The sequence below is a fragment of the Centropristis striata genome, chromosome 23 (genome assembly GCF_030273125.1).
Source record: "Centropristis striata isolate RG_2023a ecotype Rhode Island chromosome 23, C.striata_1.0, whole genome shotgun sequence".
NCBI lineage: Eukaryota > Metazoa > Chordata > Actinopteri > Perciformes > Serranidae > Centropristis > Centropristis striata.
The window spans coordinates 27,964,043-27,985,724 of NC_081539.1; the positions used below are offsets into that span (position 1 = coordinate 27,964,043).

Genomic DNA, 21,682 nt, shown 5'->3' on the forward strand with positions numbered 1-21,682 from the left:
ACTGAGATCGGTTTTGACTGTCCGTGATGTCACTCTACGCGGTACGCGTAGCGCGGAGACGAGGTGTCCACCAGCAGCCGCGCCCGACTCATGCGGCCCGATGGGGGCGTCCATCCGTCCGGTTTCTCCCCTGATGCGTCTGAGTTGTTCTGCACCTCTACTGGACAGTGATAAGGCCAATATACTGAGTTGACCTGCCTCCATCATGTTTGTTGTTGTTGTCGCTGTCGCAATTATATGACGTCTGACGCCGTTACTATAGCAACCTGTCAGCTCAGTTAATAATGTGGCCCAGTCTGAACAGAGCCATATCTGATTTGGACACTTGCTAAAAACAGTGTGGACAGTCAGCCCTAAAAATCGGATTTGAGTAGGAATCTGATTTGAATCAGATTCGCCTGCAGTCTGAACGCGGCCTTTGATCCTCACCTGTTCAGCTTCCACAGCTGCCTCTCATCACCTTATCAACCTCCTGCAGTATTTAACCCTGGTTCACCCTTCCAGACTCTGCCAGTTCTTCTATGAGCCGGTACGGCAAGTTATCATGTCAGATACAACGACAAACTACTGGTTTATTCTTTGTCTTGGATGCTTTTTGGATTCTCACCTGTTTTTGATTCAACCTCAGTTTTTGTCTGCCGTACCTACCTGCTCAGCCTGCCCTCGTCATCTTGCTTTGGAGTTTTCCCCCTGGACTTCCCCTGTTCAGTCTGTTTGTGTCCTTTTTGTGTGTGGCAAATAAAGCCTACTCCTGTTTTTGGGTCTGTTTTGTGGGTTCAGTTTTCTGCCGGGCGCTAGTCCTTAACACGTTTGCGCTATGGGAAAATTTCAATGTTTTCTGAAAGCTGAGAAGTTGCTCTTTACAGCCAACATGGTGTCATTACGGTCATTTCACTTGCGCTTCTCCCGGAAGTCCATAAAGCAGGAATACACACACTCAGCGGTGGAGAAATAGAAACACTGGATGAATGAAAAAACAAACAAACATTTCCACTGTAATTTTAGTTAGTTTTGTAACTACATAATACAGTTTCAGTTACTGTTTTTAGAAAAACTCGTTTTTATTTCAGTTAACAAAAATGTTCTTTCAATTCTAGATTTTGTTAGTTTTCATTAACTATAATAGCCTTGATGCACAGACACAGTAGAAAGTGAGAATTTTAAAATCGTTGGCACCGGATGTAATTTGTCTCTGATAGATTTGTTTCTGCATGAGGACAAATTTCCCATGAGAGGCTGCTCGTCATGCTGCTCTAAAGGGGCCACTGTGTCATTCATGAAACAAAATGTTTACTCGTTTCCGACATTTTCCTGCACCTACTATCTTCGCCTTCACTTTATTCTCTATATATAACCCTCGCCTCATTGCCCAGACTGTGATGTAGCGGGCTTCATTAGAGACTCTTCTTCTCTCCCAAATGTCTCTACAAAGAGACATCAGGAGTAAAGAACCTATTTGTATCCATGTTAATGAGGCTGAGTGAGTCCATCCCTCCTGGTGAGCACACACACACACACACACACACACACACAGACAGTCCATGAACCAGCCCTCCCCTCAGCGAGTCTACAGACCAAGGGAATATAATATTCTCTTTTTTCTCCATATCAGGCCTGTCGGAGGCTCGCCCTGCTGCTATTTACTTTAGTTGAGGCTTTTCAAATTGAGAGCATTATCTGCTGGTGATGGGGCTATAATTACAGGGCCTCAGCAGTCACTCCGCAGAGAGGCCTGCACTGTTTCATCATGGCTACAAGACCGGAGACTGGCAAAGTGCATCAGTGCGATGGAGGGAAAAAAAAAAAGAAAGGATAGGAAATAATTACTGTTGGGAGCTTGCTCTATATTAACATTATATATCTTGTAATTTATTACATAGTTTAAAGAGTTGTGCAAAGTTAGTATAAATCCACAGGCCCCATTAGCACAGCAGGCTCAAACTACCAGCTTAGGTGGCAGATGTGGAGATGATTTCATAAGGCCTCCCACATGTTTATTTGTTTTTCAGCAGTCATTATTCATTTAAAGTAATCAGTTCATTTTTTCTGCGAAATGAAAACATTTTGTCTTTATATTTCACCGTTCAGCATGCTGCACCTAACTTTGAAACTTGTCAACAATACAAAGACTTCCCAAGTCGTATTTACCGTAGTGCATAGGCCTTCTTTAAAGTAGGGATGGGCAACTGGAGGCCCGGGGGCCACATACAGCCCACACACTCACTTGAAGTGGCCCTCAGTACAACTACATGCATTTGAGCATGAAATCTTAAAAATGCAGTGTAAAACTGCACAAAATTACTTCTTGCAATTAATGTTGGTTTGCTGTTCTTGCACTGAAAAAAAAAAATCACTTTTTTTTTCATTCTTAACATAACTTTCATTGAAGTTTACTGTAAAAATAAATGACTCATTGTTTTGTTGTGATAGGTGATTATTCAACTGTAAAATATCTAACTCAGACATATCTTTAACACAGCTCCTACTAAACCAAATTTGAGGAATCTTGCCAAAAACATTTCCCTCGTTAACAAATACCAGAATAAAATAAAATCTTATTCTCAAGTACCAGCTATCAGAATCAGTTTTGAAAATCTACAATCAGTCAGGCTCTTAAAAAACAGGTTTGCGGTGGTGAAGAAGTGACAAAAAACTGCTGAATGATCTATCGGAAAGCAAAAGAAATCTTCCTTTGTGGTTATTTTTTATTTGCTTCAAACCTTTTGTATTCCTGTTTATACTGTTATGATGCATTTGAGCATGAAATATGTTAAGTTACTGCACTGTAAACATATTTAAAATTGTAGTTTAATCATATCTGGTTAAGTGCACGCTCCTATATGTGGCCCTGTGGTAGTGGCCATGAAAAATGAAAAATGTGACCCCCTCCAGCGTTTAAGTTGCCCAACCCTGCTTTAAAGCTAAAACAAATGCTGTTTTAGATCATATTGAAAAAGGTGGAAAACTGATTACTTTTTCCCGAGGAAGGCAAAAGCTTTCTTTCTCCTGAAATAAAAACAAGCAAGGTAATGTGCTTAGTACGAGGAAAAAGAGAGGGAAAGACAAGTTGCTCAGTGGTTTGACTGTGTTGGTAATTTACTGTGTTTGTACCCCCCCAAGGTGGCGTTTGGACATTTTTTTTTGTTAGACAAGGCACTATTTGAATGGATGTGGAAAAGTTTTGCATTATTCCAATATATCTATGTAGGTAATGTAGGATGGATGATAAGTCCCAGCCAGCATATATATAAAAAAAGAAATGTGGTAAATATGGCTACTTTTCATGATGTCAGTCAAATATGCCCCCAGGTGAGAACAAGCTGAGCAGATCAGTTGACTTTAGAACCTTAAAGTGCAGGTTCCTTTGACTGGTTCCAGAGAGGCACCAACTCTTTGCTGGTCTTGAAACCTGAACCTCTTACGTCCGGGGATGGGGCCGGGATTATCGTGATCAACAAGACCAACTAAAACATGTATCATTCATTTTTTTTTTATTTGTTTAACTCAGGCGGCAACCTCCAGGTCTGAGCAGGGAGTCAAACCAGGAAGTGCCTTGAGCTGCATTTTACCGAAAATTCCAGCAGGGGGCGCTAAGTTTGGCTGCAAAAAAATCTGTCCATTCATTTCAATGAAAATTTGAAAACTGTTGATGGAGGCAGTGGCCCGTCTTCTTCCTCAACTCTTGCTTTCTTAAAACAACTTTGCTTAGCCATTGCTGGGCTGTTTATATTAGCTATATCGGCTGAAAAGCCAGCTTATAGCTAGAAAGCAGCCCAGTCTACCTGTCAGAACCATAGGAAATAATTAACTACGTTCTGAAAGGGCCGCCGACAACTTCATTCATTAGTTCCGTTGGAATCAGAAGACAAAGTAAGCACACACAACAAGGCAACCATAAATACAATTATACATTTATTTCCTTTCTTACAAACATGTTTTTATTTTTTTGTAACAAAATATGTATTTAGCAAACTTGGCTGGGTGGGCCAGTGCCTCCTGGGCCATTACTGGCTAGGCGTCAAAAAACTGGACTGGTCAGCAACAACAGACTGCTGCTGGTGTTCTACCAGACTGTTATCATCAGCTACCTTTTCTATGCAGCAGTGTGTTGGGGAGGCAACATCAAGAAGGAGGACGCCATGCAGCTGGACGGACTGGTGAGCAGCTGTGTTGGGCACAGAGCTGATACTGTGACATCAGTGGCAAAGGAAAGGACCCAAACAAACTGTTCTCCATCTTGGACAATACCAGTCACCCTCTACACAGCACAATAAGCAAACAGAGGAGCATGTTTAGTGGCAGATTGCTGTCACTCGCCTGCTTAACTGACAGACTGAGGAGGTATTTTGTCCCCCGGGCCGTCTTTACTGCACAGAGGAGGCAGAGGGGGGACAGACTTTCTGTAAAACTGCCAGATTTCTTTATAGTTACTGGCTATATTTGACCATATTGCACTTTTTGAACACACTTCTTCTCCACTTTTCAGTTTGGGCAAAGGCTCTATAGTACTTATTATTATAGATAATTATTATTCATCTCATATTGTATATAGTTATTTCAGTGTTTAGCCACCAGATTTTATATTGATCTGTCACTGGAAACTTTTTTGAAACTTTTCTGCAATTTTACTTTACTATCTTTCCCCTCACAATGAATAAAGTAAGTCTATCTATCTATCTATCTATCTATCTATCTATCTATCTATCTATCTATCTATCTATCTATCTATCTATCTATCTATCTATCTATCAAGATCATGGGCCTCAAACTCGCGGCCCGCGGGCCAATTTCGGCCCTCGTGCCGATATTTTGTGGCCCCCACCTTGATATGAAAGTTTAATGTGAGTTTTATATGAATGGCACTTTACCGTGTACGTTTTTTGGTAATTCTGTGTCTTTTTTAATCATTTTTAGTCTTTTTTAATAATTTTGTGTCTTTTTTGGTAATTCTGTGTCATTTTTTGTCATTTTGTGTCATTTTGTGTCATTTTTGGTCATTTTGTGTCTTTTTTTGGTCATTTTGTGTCTTTTTTTGGTCATTTTGATACTGCCTCCAGTGGCCCCTGATCTAAATGGATAAAGATAACTTCTCCATCTTTTCATAATGTTGTCAGACACTAGAATTGTATAGTTATATAACATAACGATCATCTCAACAGCATTTACATAAAGATATATCTGTGAAGCAGGTTTAAACTAAACATTAAATATAGTCCTGAATATGCTGCTGAAACTGTTTATATGTGAATTAGACATCTAAAAACAACAGCCCAGTTGAGCTTAGTTCTTCTGCAAATGAAATCAATGCTTATTTGGTTTGGCTAGATAAACATTAGACTGCTGACTCATTTTAATTAGACAACAAAAAAACATTTAGCTTCTTTTTTTACTCTTTGATGTTGTATCTGCAGTGGAAACACTCCCAAAGAAAAGATAGAGCCTAAAAATCCAAGAAGCATATGCATCATTTTTTGTGTGAACATGTTATATAAAGTGATGGCAATCCCATAAAAACACTTGCAGGAAAGTGAGTATACAGACTGATCTATGTTTTACTGCAGCTTCTCTACAACTTCACTTTATTGCTCTCTGGCTTGTTAATCAACATGAGATGTGGGTATCATGCTAAAAGCTCTTCATTTGAAACAGGCCAGACCATCAGCTATAAAAGTGACAGATAACATTAACATCTTCACCCCACTTTCATGTCTTTATGGGCTAAAAGCATGAAGTGGAGTGATATTACTGCCGGACACCAAAGCACAGTAAATGTGCTATACTGCTGAACATGAATCCTCTGGAGGAGACATTATGTGTATTAAAAGTTGTATGATATTCTACCAAAGTGAGCTTTGAGTCACGATTCAAAAAGAGCACAGAGGCAGTGGTCCCAAGCGCGTAAATAAGAGAATGAAACCTCTTCAGAACAGTTCATTCCCGCAAGTAATTGCAGATTTCTGGCCAGTGAAAAAATGATAAAAATCAAGAGAAAGAAAAGCTTTCAAGACATACTGTGTGGCAGAAGACAAAAATCAATTTTTATAGGCTTGAGTTTATAGATGGATTGTGCTTTGTGCCTGTAAATGGTGCTCTGAAGCTCATCATTGCATGGTTATCAGACGTTTGGAAAAAAAAACCCTGAAATAAAAGGATCCAGGCTGCATCTGGTGCTTACATAAAAGCATGTTGCTTCAATCACTATTACAGTTCAATTTCTCTCTTCATGTCTCTTGAGCCTCCTCACTCGTTGAAATTACAGTTATTTGTGAGGTGGCAATTTTTACTTTCTCTGCACCTTGAACACCAACACAGTCACATTTTTACCCAAATCATTGATTGGGCACTTAAAAAGGATGTTGCTCAGAGTTTTTGGATGGGATCCAAGTAGAAGCTTCAGAAACTCTGTGTGCATGAATGCCAGCACAGAAAGAAAGAAGAGAAGAAGAGAGGCAATGCAATGTGGGAGCTAAATGTTGTTTGGAATCATACAACGATTGTAAATCATTTCAGGCTAGCAGCTTCCAGTTTCTCACATGTGAGGATTTGCTGCTTTTCTATCTTTGTAAATGGAAAATCTTTGGGGTTTTGGACTGTTAGTCCATTGTTGTTTTAAAAAGTGTACTGCAAAAAATCTATTCTGTACTCAGGAAAACAAATCGACAACAAGTTGAAGCACACACACACACACACACACACACAGCTACTCATCCGTTTTCTGTATCTGCTACATTCTGTTCTTTATTGTCTAAGTGCAATAATATTATAGTGCAATATATTTACATTCATATTATCTAAAAACTTACCTCTACATGCTACCACTCCTCCTCATTCACCTCTCTACATAGCTATTTATTCTATATTCAATATTTTTATGCCATTCAATTATTTATTGTTGTTGTGATATTTTATACCTTTTATACCTCTATACCTTATTGTCCTTAAGTGTTTTTGTGTTGTTGTTCTTTGTTTTGTGTGTTTTTTGTGCGATGTTCATCTTCATCACTATGGACACCAAATACTAGTGATGTACGAATGAAGCTTCATGAACCATTGTTTTTATTTTCTGAGCCCACTAGATGGCGCTCTCTGTTCAAAAACAGGCTGAAAGCACTCAGTTAGCATTGCTTGAGCCTTTATCTTTAAACCAAGAGCGCCATCTAGTGGGCTCAGAAGAAAAAGAAAATGGTTCATGAGGCTTCATTGGCATATCACTACCAAATACATTCTTAAGAACACTGAACTGAAGATGTTAATGTTGGACTTTGTTGTAAGCTATCACAATTCGCTAGCAGTGGTAGCGTAAGCATGCTAGCTAGCCCGTATCAATCACATTGCAGTTAAACAAATCAAATAAATTATTTTGAAAATGATTACTGTACGTAAATGCCGGAAGTGAAGTTATTATTAGGGTGAATCGAGCTATGGAAGTTACAAAACAAACGTAACAAATACGTAAAACGTAAAAAATATATATATATATTCACAAAACATTACACATTACGTGCCACCATTATGGAATTCGGTATTAAGAAGATCTGGTAATTTCACATAATTTTGTGAGATCAGGCTGGTTTGGTCATAATCAAGCACAAGCAGCAACCTTCAGATCTGAAAAAGAAAGCCAATGCACAAGTGCCTTAAACCTGCATTATTTCTAATTGCCAGCAGGGGGCGACTCCACTGGCTGCAAGAAGAATAGCATAGGTTAATTATTTGTATACAAACCTTGACAATGTGTGCGCATGCCTGTTGTGAAAAAAAAAACGTCCGTCAATAGGAACACTATGACTGCCAAAGGAAACTAGCTGGCAAAAATACCTTTTCCTTTTTACTATAAAAATGCTGCCTTGATATTATAACAACTTGTACTTTGGTAAAGGCAAGTATATGCTGCCAAATTGACATCAGAAAATGGGAAAAAAGGTATTCTGTAAAAATGCTGACTTTTTGTACCTTTTCAGTTTTGGCAGCCCATCACACAATATAACATGATCAAAACAGATCACAACTCTTCCCATGATTATAGTTTTCTTGTGTATTTAAGCCTACTTCTGATTCTTTCTACAACTGCCATGCATGCGCAATCCTGTGTGACGTTAAAGTGACATTTTCTGATAAAGGCTCTATTAATGTCAATACGAAAATGACCTTACTTCTCACTTGATATATGTGCTCAGATGATATAATCATACTATGTTTATGGTCTCAATCACTATAATAAGTCTTCCTCAATACAGTATGATGTCCATTTTGTGAATTATGGTCCCATTTAGATGATAAAGCAGGGTGTGCTTTAGGGTCTTTACTAACTCCACCATCTCATCAAAACACGGCCACTTTTCCAAAAAACAAAAAGGTAACAGCCCAAACACACCATGGGTGACATCATAGTGGCTCTCAAAGCACTTTTACACTACAGATCATCATTCACCCATTCATACACACATTCACACACTAATGGCTGAGGCTACAAGGGGCCACCTGCTCATCAGAAACCATTCACATGCACTCACACACCAGTGACGCAGCATCTGGAGCAATTTGGGGTTCAGTATCTCGTTGCCAAAGGTTGCCTTCGACATGCAGACTGGCATGGCCGGGGATCAAACCTGTGACCAGTAGGGCTGTCATCGAATATTCAAAATTCAAATATATATTCAAATATTTATAAAAAAACGGAGATTCGATTGTGAAAATTAATATTCGACTGTGGACAAAACACATCAGCAGGTGCTTTGCGATTGGGCGCACTGCATGACTAGTCAGCGACAGGTCCAACCTGGTCTCACAGGAATCTGTGAAATAGCCACGGATTTGCTGAACTCAAAATCCGTGGAATAGCCACGGAATCACTCAAATTTCTGTGAAACTGACACGGATTTTGCTGCAATGCAAGTTAATGACAGTCATATCCCGTGGCTATTCCAACATACAAAGTGATTATGTACATTCACTGAGTGAATATTTAGAAAATAAAACATATATTTCTCACTAGAAATGTGATCAAAATCCATTTTTATGCAGAAACTAAGTCAAAATATAGATTTCTTCACTAAAAATGAGAGAACTGTCCGCCATGTTTTTTGTTCTGACCACCAGAACCTTGAAAGTCACGTGACTTGGAACAAACCAATAGGAAAAAATATCCATGGAATAGCCACGGGATATGACTGTCATTAACTTGCATTGTAGCGAAATCCGTGTCCGTTTCACGGAAATTTGAGTGATTTTGAGTTAAGCAAATCCGTGGCTATTTCACGGATTCCTGTTAGACCAGGTTCGACAAAACACCACAGAGAGCCGTTATTACTGGACTGGCCAGCAGCCAAGAGATTTCTTATGTTAGGTTACATTATTAGTCAATATGGTAAATGGACCTGCACTTATTTAGCACTTTTCTAGTCACTTTGCGACCAATCAAATCGATTTACACTCCAGGCCGCGCTCATTCACCTGTTCACACACACATTCATACTGGTGGCAGAGGTTACCCTAAACGGTGCCACCTGCCACCATTGGGAATTCATTCTCACACCGATGAACGCAGCATCGGGAGACATTTAGGGTTCAGTATCACGCCCATCCTTCAGCACCTTCACTGGCTCCCTATCCAGCACCAAATCCACTTCAAGATCCTGCTCCTCGCCTACAAAGCTCTCAATAACCTGTTCCTCATACCTCACAGATCTGCTCCAACATCACTCCCCCACCACAACCTCAGATCTTCAGACACCAACCTACTGACCCCCACCAGGACCAAGCACCGCACCGTTGGTGACAGAGCCTTCTCCACTGCTGCCCCGACCCTCTGGACCTCCTCCCTACTCACAGCCGCAATTCAGACTCACTCCACGCCTTCAAAAGTCAACTCAAAACCACCTTTTCAAAATAGCTTACAAGACCTGAACTCTTATCTCTCACCTCTGTTTAGTTCTGTTTTCTTCTGCATTTTGTGTTTGTGTGTGTCTAATTCTCGTTATGTTAAGCGACTTTGAGTACCTTTAAAAGCGCTATAAAATTTGAATGTATTATTATTATTATTATTATTATTATTAGAAGTATCTTGCTCAAGGATACTTCGACATGTAGTGTCCTTAGCCTACAAAATAAAGCTTGAGAAATGTCTGCATGGAGCAGAGCTGCTTACAGGTGAGCAGCTGACAGATGGTCAGCTTACGGTTCCTCATGGCTCCCTGAGCCTCCATCTGATCCTCCCTCTCTCACGTCCTGAGTGTCCTGGACAAATCCTGTGTTCTGTGATTTTCCTCTTTTCATTTCTTACCGGCCCGTTTCAGTTTTTTTCGTACACGCCCGGTCCTCTCTTTCTCTCGCTCTCTCACTAGCGTGCTATTGATTCACATATACCGTTAACAATAAATGTGATAGTATGAAAACATTACAAGCTCCCACGGAGCATTCAATGACAGAAACATGGTGTCGAATTGTTTATTTAAATCAGTATGTGCACATAGAGAGAGAGAGGCGGGCGAGCGAGAGAGAGGTCTAAGTTTTATGCTTAGTTCATTTAATTTGTAATATGTAGGCATGTTTTATGTTAAAACTGAAATAAAACTACCTATACAAGTAGTTATGTCTCATTGTATTAGTTTGTCCTCCTGTTATCAACTTAATGCGTATGCACATTTCACCTCTGTCTTTTTATTTCTTCACAATGAGAGTCAAACCCACAGACTGATCAACAAACAAAGTATTCAGTCAAACTGAACTGAACTGATATCAAACATGTATGGACGACAACAACTGCAGCATTTTATCAAACTTTCCTCAACTTCAAGCTTCACTGCTCTGAATTTTTTAGAATGAAAGATAAAAAAAAGCCTAAAAGACTTTGCAGCGTTATATCAACAACTTACTGACATGATATCCTGACACACATGGTGCCTATAGATTCCTTCAATGTTCTCGTTTCCAATCATACCAGTATCTACAGTATAGTCCAAAAACTGAAAAACAAACAAACAAAAAAAAATTGAGAAAAAAAATGAAAATACTGGCTTGGCTGTCATGAATCAATATAATATCGCCATACAAAATATCGTGATACGATGCTCTATCGATTTTTTTCCCCCGGCACGAGTGACCAGTATATTAGTAACCACTATATATAAAGTCAATAGAAGAAGGGATATTTTCCATGCCAATCTAGTCCCTTTGTTCATAAAAACCCCATAAATGACAGGATGCTAGAAACAGGGATCACCAAAGTCATCAAACCTTATCCACCGTGAACCATCAAAGTGGTGGACCAACTGTCTGTGTGTGTGTGTGTGTGTAGGTGGGTGTGTGTGCAATGAAGGCTTTAGTGTTTTAAAGGTGCAGTGTGTATCATTTTTAAACATCTCTATATCACTGTCAAATTATAGTGCTATCTTGGAACATTTACTGTGAACAAATGGCACCACGGTGGAATAGATTGGTCGTCTCTGTCTCCCACTATATGGTGTTGTTAACGCTAGTGTTACCACAAATTATCTCCCCAGCTACTATAAACCCTGTTTGCAGCTTTGATATCAAGCCATAAATTTCAATACTCAGTATCACTCCTGTATTCCCTACCATGCTCCATTTAATGGACAGAATGCAGGAGCACAATTACTAAAATACCAGAAGCACTGAAGTTAGAACTCAGGTAACACTTTAAGACAGAACGAACAAAGCATTACATCTAAGTGTCAATAAAGTTAATAACAAAGCAATCTGAAGCATCTAGTTTTCAAATCAATAAAGAAAGCTCATTTGTTTGTCAGTGGTGGCACAGATATGATGCAGATGAGAGGTAATATGTAGGTATCTTTCATAATAACAATATAAGTTGTCTCAAATCGCTTTGTTCCATATCACATGATATGCTGATATGCTGTGCTTTCCTGGAACAACCGCATGAAAGTGCATTTATTTGTGTTTATGATTTATTTCCCATGTTACATATCCAATCACATGCACAGAGGATTCAGTTTGCAATATGTATTATGTGAAATTTTACCTTCCATTAAATTGGCACAGAATTGTTTCACTATCTTTACATATAAAGAGGCACTTCTTACAGTTTTTCTCAGTGGCTTTGGTGCATTTCTCACATCAATATTAACATTTGCACAACAGTTAGTTCAACCTCCACAACATTGAGCATTAAATCTTAAAAGTGCAGTGTAAAAATGCACAAAATGACTTGCAATTAATGTTGGTGTGCTGTTCTTGCACTGAAAAAAAAAGAAAATCACTGTAAGTGGTTATTTTTTATTTGCTTCAAACAAACTTTGTATTCCTATTTATACTGTTATACATGCATTTAAGCATGAAATATGTTAAGTTACTGCACTGTAAACATATTTAAAATTGCAGTTTCATCATATCTGGTTAAGTGCACGTTTCTCATTCCTTCAAACAAATTACAAATGCTTTTGGACATGCATCAAGTGCTTTCATGCAACTCTCTGCTGTTTTATAACATTATAATTTGCTTATGTCATATCAGTCAAAATTAACTATACTTGTGAGTGCTGAATAGTCATTTCATATAAAACTAATAGTCCTCATTTCATGACTTGAGTCATTACATACAAAAATGTTGATCTAGCTGTCAAAATCTGTCAAGCAAATTTTATTAATTTTTTTATAACTCTTTTTTTTCCTAAAAAAATGTCTCCTAAATTGAATAATTTCTCTCAGGTGAAGCTCAGCTTTCACTGCAGAGGGTGGATTCACCACTGGAGGAGATACTTTCCTCGCTGCATTGCCAGAGATGATATTGGCTGTGATGTAGATGAAACTATGTGGCCAGACAGAGAGGAACGTCTGGATGTGCATCAATGATTTACAGTAATACGTATGTTCAGTTCCAACATGTACTGCAATATTGTTTACAGTTTTGCACAGCTCTACCCAAAGGGAGTTTATGTTTGTTGTAAATAAGGGTGTAGTTTTTCTTTTGCACAATGCTGTGAACAAATTGGAATTGAAAAGAGCATATGCAGTAAATATATGAAACATACATATTAAGTGTGTTGTACTCAGTTACCTCACTAAATACAGTAATGTGTAACTTTACTGTAGTTTTCAAATGGCTGTTTAAATAGTATATAGTCTGTCTGTCTGTCTATCTTTAAGTTGGGGTTCACAACAAGGGACAATTCTGCCAACTCTTATTTCTTTGTTGTGAAATGCTGGAAAGCGGTGAAATTCGGTCATTAACGAAAGCTAGAGGCTAACTGATGCTAGCGGCTAACCAATGCTAGCGGCTAACTGATGCTAGCGGCTAACTGATGCTAGCGGCGCTGCTTGTTACAGCTACAAGAGTAGCCATTAGCGTATCAATGCTAACTCAAAATTGTGGTCGCAACATTAGCTGACATTTCATAGCAGCGTTACAATCGTGCCAATTCAGCACATTGCAGAAGTTAGCAGAAGTAAGAATTAAAAGTTATTATAACTTATAATGTAAAATTATAAATTAGTACAACTTACAGTTGAGTTGACAAAAATCTGAATTCAGAGTTGAGCAAACTCAAAACCAAAACATAAAATATTTAGTTTAATTGTACAACTTAAAATTTTATCGAAGTTTGTTGCTTTGAAATTTTGAGTACACCCAACTTTTATTTTTTTGCAGTGTCGTGACACGCTTTTACAGGTTATCAACTAGGTTTTGCAGGTTGTACTAATTGTTTTGAGAAATGTATTAACTGTAGTGCAAATGTAAATAGTGATGTGAGAAATGCACCAAAGTAACTGAGAAAAACTGTAATATTTTAAATCTGGTATAGCAGTACTGCATTAAAAAAGAGCATTATACATTATTATATTCTGTGCTTGAATGCATACTTTACAATAAAGTCCTTTGAACATAGAACCACAGGTGGGATGTGATCTTCAAATGATCATTTTGTAGGTTAAAGGCTCCTTGGACTTTCTCAAAGATGCTGTCTATCATCTGATCAGTGTCATCTGAACAGGAATAAAATGCTGGAAAAGTCTGAGCACGGCTCCTTTCAGCATTCTTGGCCTTTAGAAAATGTATTCAGTTGCTGCTTGGTGACAGTGAGCATTTTCGTTAACGTGCAAGGCTGGCAGTTTTTCATGAAAAGCAAAACTTAGAACTATGGCAGACAGCAAAAGAAGTAAACAACATTCTAGGGAGCGAAACATAGAATTACACCACAAAAGCCTCCAGTGACAAGTGATCTGTCAGTGTGGGCTAAGTGTCTCCACATCAGAATCAACCCTTTCTTTAGCTCGTGGAAGAGTAGATGAAAGTGTGTAGGGTTAAAGAAAATGTTTCCCTTTTTACAGCAAAGCTAATGTATTAATTTGTTTTTTATATAATTGCATTAAAGACACATGGTTGACATTTTAAGTGGTTATTTTTCAATAATAATTCACCAAACAGTCTCAAGGAGGCATTGTGGATGCAGACATTTGGGGTAAACAATTCCCATCAGCCTCAGCTGTGCTTTATGTGTAGTGAACAGTAAACATGACATGATAAACATCAGCGTTTAGCAGTTAATGAGGCTCTAACATGGCTGTAGGCTCTGAGTCTTGTTTTTATACTTCACAGTCTCAGTTGCTGTGGGAGACTTTTACCAACAGACACCCAACACAGAAACAAGGCATCAAGGTTCTGCAGGTTCTGCAGGTTGTGCTAATATGCTAATTTGTGTCACATTTGTGGTGTGATAAACAGAGAAAGGGCAACACCAGGACCAGGGGATTAAAACCAGCAGAAATGTCATATTTCCATCGAATTCCCTATTTTGTTTTCACTGTTTTTTTTTCACTTTTTCACCTATTTTGAGCTTTCACTGGCGCTCTTTTAATTACGTCATATTATTACATCCTCTTGTTGCACAACATGAGTGGATGGAAACAAGCATTCATTCTAATTTTCTTTTGTAGAAGTTGAACTGAACAAACACCATCCATCCATCCATCCATCCATCCATTTTCCTCCGCTTATCCAGGGCCGGGTTGCGGGGGCAGCAGGCTAAGCAGGGCATTCCAGACGTCCCACTCCCCAGCCACAACGTCCAGCTCCTCCTGGGGGACCCCGAGGCGTTCCCAGGCCAGGAGAGAGATATAATCCCTCCACCGTGTTCTGGGTCTTCCCCGGGGCCTCCTACCAGTTGGACGTGCCCGGAACTCCTCTAACAGGAGGCGCCCGGGAGGATCCTTACCAGATGCCCAAACCACCTCAGCTGGCTCCTTTCGACGTGAAGGAGCAGCGGCTCTACTCCGGCTAATGACCAGCTAATGCGACTGAATAATGTGACCGGCTTTCTTGGATGTTTTTATTCCGGGGTCATACGCCAGCGCGGGGGTTGGAGCATGCCCACATGCGTTGTCTTGTCATACATGCCGGTGAAAATTCCATCTCAATCGCATTATCTGGGTGTCCTAATAGGAGTTGTAGAACTCTAACACGTTTACATGCACTTCAGTTGTCCAGTTATAGTCAGATTAAGGCAATTTTTTTTTCAAGTGTCATGTAAACATACTGATTGATTTTTAAGTTCTTCACAGAGACAGAAAATAATACTTTTATTCTGTTTCAGATGTCGAAAAGACCTTTTTGAAGGTGACAGGAAGCCAATCCTCACTGCATTCCTTCCAGAAAAAAATAAAATTATTCCTATGAAATTATTAATACTTTTGTCATTGTGGGCTTTGTCGTTATTATTATCAGTAATTATTCTGATTATAATTTTTATATTTTTTTTCTGTATTCAATATTATAACAAAAGCTACTGTCACCTCTCTCCACAGCTGTTTTTAAGTATTTTATTTATTTATTTATTGCTTTCAGCCATAACTTTTTATTTTCATGTATTTTATTTTTATTATTACAGTACCACTGTTCCCACTGTTCACCCCTATTGCTATTCAAGCACTAAAGGAGTTGGGAAAAGAGAAAACAAAAACAGCTTTTTTTTGTTTTCTCTTTCCCCAAGTCCTTGAGTGTCTCAATATTGTCTGAATTCTTTAAAAAAAGAAGAAAAAAATGTGTATTATTGACCTTTGATAGTTTGATGGTTTGGTAATGCTAAACGTTATTGTCTTAGACCTGCAGAGTTTCACAAATGAATACAGTATCTCAAACAAACTGCCAGCAGCAGATTACTACTCTTAATTACACCTTTCTGTATTAGTTGAGGCTCTGGTGGACGCTGTGTTTCCAATGTGTTAAGTTGCATGTATTTATTTCATCACAATGATTCATACTCTAACCATTTTCCATTAAATATTGTAGTATGAAAGCATTGCAATTTACAGTGGAAGTACAATTAAAAATGCAGTCTAAAAGACTAATTTCTTAATTTTCATATTTCAACATAAATGTGAATCTGGGAAAGGATTTTTTAAAATAACACTCTTTGGTTCTGTAAACACTGCTATAAAGTTGGATCCAAACACCATGTTGTTCATCACAGCCACAATAATTAATAAAGTTAATTAAAGTAATTATAAAATGCGGCGCTCCAGGCGACACTTTGGCCAGACTCGTTAAAAAGAAGATGGCGAGCACAGTTGTTGCCCTGGATACTGAGTGAATCGGATGGAGACACAAAAAGAGGGCTGGCAGGAACGGACAGCCCTGAGGGAGTTATTAGCGCAGGGAGAACTTTTAATTGATCTATGATTCACACAAGACAGTGAAGGCATCGTCTCTGTAGTTATTTTGCAACAGTCTACTGCTGGTTGTAAACAACATCTTTTAGTATCAAGGACCATGCTACAACAGCGTGATTTATCAAGGTTTTATGAAATGGGGAGTATGGTACATTGAGGATGGATAAAGAGGAAGAGGATAAACGTTGGGAAGAAAGTAGTCTTTTTATTTTTTTGGTGAACAAGGCTGGTGATGAGGAGATTAGGTGTAGGGGATCAATCTCTGGAGTGGGTCACTGGAGCGGGCCACAGGCAGTACCTAGAAAAGTAGAGATGGGAGAGATATGCTTAAGATCGAATAAGAGGGGATGAAAGGAGGGAAGAGAGGGTGAACAGTAGTGATGTGCCAATGAAGCCTCATGAACCATTTTCTGTATTTTCTAAGCCCACTAGATGGGGCACTTGGTTTAAAGAAAAAGGCTCAAGCAATGGTAACTGAGTGTGTTTTCAGCCTGTTTTTGAACAGAGAGCGCCATCTAGTGGGCTCAGAAAATAAAAATAATGCTTCATGAAGCTTCATTCGTACATCACTACTTAAGGGGGCATTCACACCTGAACTGTTTGGTAGTGAAGTGACAAAAAAGCTTTGTGAACCATTTGCTTTATTTTTTGACCCCACTAGATGGCGGTCATGGCTTTTAAAAAAAGGATCTAGCAATGGTAATTAACAACAAAGAGCGCCATCTAGTGGGCTCATAAAATAAAGGAAAAGGTTCACACTTCGTTGTCACTTCACTACTGTTTGGTCCGGTTGAAAAAAACTCTGGTGTGTTTTGTGGGATAGTCCATTTGGTTTTTCTGGTGTGAATGCTGAAACGAACTCTGGTGCAGACCAAAGAACCTAAAAAATGGGGGTCTCGGTTTGTTTCCAAGTGCTCCAGAGTTGGGTTCACTGCAGGACAGAGTGCAGTCTGAACCAAAGGATGAAAGCGAACCCAAACACATCGTTTTCTGGGTTGAATTTTGGTGGAAATTTGATAATCAACACATCACATTAGACTTGGTCTAATGATGAAGTAAAGGTTCTCATCAAAGTATGGTCAGACGATCACATAACACAGTTGCTGTGAACTCTTCAAATTATTAAGCAACAGAATGTTGGCTGATGGATTCAAGTAGATCAATGCCGAATAAAAGTGAAAACCTCTGCTAACAATAAATTTAAGTCTAAGACTTGCTTGGAAAAAGTGTGTCTGTCAAACTTGCTGGTGATTTTTTTTTTTGGTGATATGAACCTGAAAAGAGTCAAGTACATTACAGAAAAAAGGAAAAACAGCTGTGGCTTACAATTATCAGCCATGTTTTTGACAAGCATTGATTTTGACAGCAACAATAACCTTTTGTCAAATGTTGTGATGTCTGTTATATTTGAAGCACTAAAAACTTTTATGCTAACAATAGAATTTCTGATGAACGTCATCATGACAAAGAAAACAAACCTGAACGACTAAGAGCTTATGACGAGCTGCTTTCATACATTAATTGGCATGAATCGCAAAAGTAATGAATGAAAAACATTCATTATGATCATTATACAGATTTTAATAATATAATAACTGTAAGACAGTTCCCACTGTGATTGTGTACTGTGTGTGGCTGTTTACAGAATATGCCAAAGTTGGCCTGCCTCTATGATTAATACTTCATGTATTAGGTGATCAGTTTGACGTGTGTTTAGAGTTTCACTGTGACTTGGTGACAGCTGATAGAGGTGGAGACTGATGGCTTTGGAGGGAAAATACATCAAGTTGTTATGGTTACAAGAAAGTCACAAAGAGGTGTGCACAGTCTCTTCATGATCCCTGCTGCTGATCAATTATACTTTACTGTCTGCTTGAAGTGTCTGGCACATGCTGATGTTATTATCCAGAATAGAGTGCTCTTATGTAACTTAAAAATGCTATAACATTATGTGTCATGCTAGCTTATCAGAACCATATGATCTCTATTAATTGGGTGGCTTGTGGTAAAAAATAAATAATGCAAAAAGATATGGAAATGCACAGAGGATGCAACACAGAAATGTACACTCAAACAGTAATTTCCCTGGAGCCCCATACCTCAATATATTGAAAACGTTCATATATGTCAGCTTGGCAATGAGGTTTCATCCCTCCAGCCGGCACACATCTAGATTGTTTTGTTAACTGGAAACCTTTCTATAAAATTATCTGGGTTGTAGGAGAAAATAAGAAAGCTACCATCACTGTGTTAGTGTCTCATTTTTTCCTAAGCAATATCTGTCATATAGCCTATGTGAAGGATAGCAGTGTGGAAGGATTTAGATCAATGAGAAGTAAATGTAGCAAATACCTCGTAACATTACAAGTAAAATCAAAAAATCAAAATCAAAATTACTTTATTTATCCCCGAGGGTAAATTCAGTTAGTCTGGTAGAATCTCTGTTAGAATGAGACAGCCTGATGGAGCCGTCCACTGCTGTTTTTTTGGTCCATACCATCACAGACTGATAAAACATCTGCAGCATCTTACTACAGATGTCAACATGGTCTCAAAGGAATCCGTCAAATAGCCACGGATTCGCTTAACTCAAAATCCGTGGAATAGCCACGGAATCACTCAAATTTCCGTGAAACTGACACGGATTTCGCTACAATGCAAGTTAATGACAGTCATATCCCGTGGCTATTCCAACATATAGTGATTATGTACATTCACTGAGTGAATATTTAGAAAATAAAACATATATTTCTCGCTCGAAATGTAATCAAAATCCATTTTTATGCAGAAACTAAGTCAAAATATTGATTTTTTCACTAAAAATGAGAGAACTGTCCGCCATGTTTTTTGTTCTGACCGCCGGGACCTTGAAAGTCACGTGACTTGGACACAAACCAATAGGAAAAAATATCCATGGAATAGCACGGGATATGACTGTCATTAACTTGCATTGTAGCCAAATCCGTGTCAGTTTCACGGAAATTTGAGTGACTCCGTGGCTATTCCACGGATTTTGAGTTAAGCAAATCCGTGGCTATTTCACAGATTCCTGTGAGACCAGGATCACAGATGTCCAGAGATCTGAGCTTCCTTAAGAAAAAGAGGCGGCTCTGCCCCTTTTTGTAGAAAGCGTCTGTGTTTAGGGACCAGTCCAACTTATTATCTAAGTATACACCTAGATACTTAGAACTTGGTACCACCTCCATGTCCACCCCACAGGTATTCACTGGCTGAATAGGGGGCTTGAACCTTGAAAGCCTTGCATGCAAAACTCAAAATGTAAATGTACAGTAGCATTAGCATTAAAATGTACTTAAAAGTATCAAAAGTGAACACACATAATGGGACCTTTTACAATATTATGATGTCATCATGTGACGGACTGGAAGTTGTAATTCCATGGTTGGCCACTATGTCAAATTGTTCCTGAGGTCTTTCTTATCTCATGTGTGCAAAATATTTGGCGATACTTTTGTTTGTTTAGTTGAATGTTATGAATACAATTTTTTTTTCACTAAACTTATACTAGCAACATTTCATAAAAGTTTGTGCATGCTATTTTAGAAGTTACCTGGCTAACTTTGTAAATCTACTTGGTGCAGTATCCCCAACTGGGCTCTGATTTCTGAAAGCCAAGTGTATGGGCATTTTTTACAGGTTTGTGACAGAGCACATTAAGTAATAATGAAAACAAATGGTAGCAGCTCTATATGAGGCATTTTTAGACAACTATGATGAAACATTTGCTTTTACGTTTAAGCTGGCAGACCTACTGACGTCTCTATGGGGTTAAAAGGTAAATTTATTTGGTACAAAGTACTTCTAATGAAATCTGTTAAGCGTAACGGCCCATTTCCTTGAACAATGTTGCAGTTGAATTTCTTAATGTCATATTGCAATGCTGTGAGAAACACAAGTGATAGAGTTTGCTGTATGTGCAATCGATGGATTTGTTTGGGTGACACCTGCAATTTCTGTATTTCAGTCAGATTTGGTTCTGACTTTCTCTGTTTCTTGCGTTTCTTAAAATTTTATTCAAAAATGATTCATGCAAAAGCACCAACTTTAAGCCAATGACCTGGCTCCCCTCCCTTGTGTAGGCTGACTATAACTGAATCATCAGCACACTGATCGGCACTATGCTCCATGTTTAACTTCTAGTAACTGCTGTAGCAGCTGCAATACAAGAAACATAGAGGTTACACCCTTGATGGGAGCCAGTGACTAAGAGATATAATTTACCATATACACTAGCTGATGAGTGAAAAGAATAAAATGTGGACATAAACTAAACAAATCTATTCCATGCTGAAAAAACTGACTGAACCAGAGCAGGATGGAGCAAACCACATACTGCAATTACTGCAACATGCAAGGTCTTCCTCTTTTGTTGGAAAACCTTATGACAGAAGTACCAACTGCAGTCAACGACAAATACAGTTGAAATTTACACAACTTTACAAATCAAATACTTCTGTTAATATTACACTGATACAGCATACAAAGTAAAAAAATATCTGTAGATTTTACGGTGAAAATATGCTAAACCATGACAGTAAAAGACCGTAAAATGATAAATGGGTTAATTCAGTTTCACTAACAATGAAACACTTTAAATGTATACGTCAGCCAAAAGTAGGATTTTTTTTACATTTTTTTAAAAAATACATTACTCCACTGTAAAATAGACTGGCATACTGTAATATATATAAAAGCCATCACTGTAATTTTTGCATTTATGTTTTGTAAAAAATATTTTTCTCACTGTTCACTGTACTAAACACCATATCTCTAACAAAAATATACTGTAATATTTAATGGTAAAATCTTTAATTTATGCGGCATTTATAAAGCATTTTCTTGTCAATTATATGGCAGAACAGCGTTTCTTTTGATGGAGAAACGTTTTATTTATATGGTAAAAAAAATTGAATAAAATGGCAATCTTAAGCGTGAAATCAACAGTGGCAATATCTTTTTACCCTTATATTGAAAAAAGTTCCACTGTATTTACTACAGTAAATGTCTACCACAG

At 38.3% G+C, this 21,682-nt stretch overlaps 1 protein-coding gene across 1 annotated transcript in view; it reads left to right on the plus strand.

Moving 5' to 3' along the window:
* The window catches only part of LOC131962457 (C-C chemokine receptor type 1-like), a 124,279-nt gene that overhangs the window by 93,047 nt on the left and 9,550 nt on the right, over positions 1 to 21,682 (plus strand). Inside the window, exon 4 of the mRNA XM_059327459.1 lies at positions 9,686 to 9,863. Coding sequence (XP_059183442.1) covers positions 9,686 to 9,863 — 178 coding nt within the window. The remainder of the gene's footprint in view (positions 1 to 9,685; positions 9,864 to 21,682) is intronic.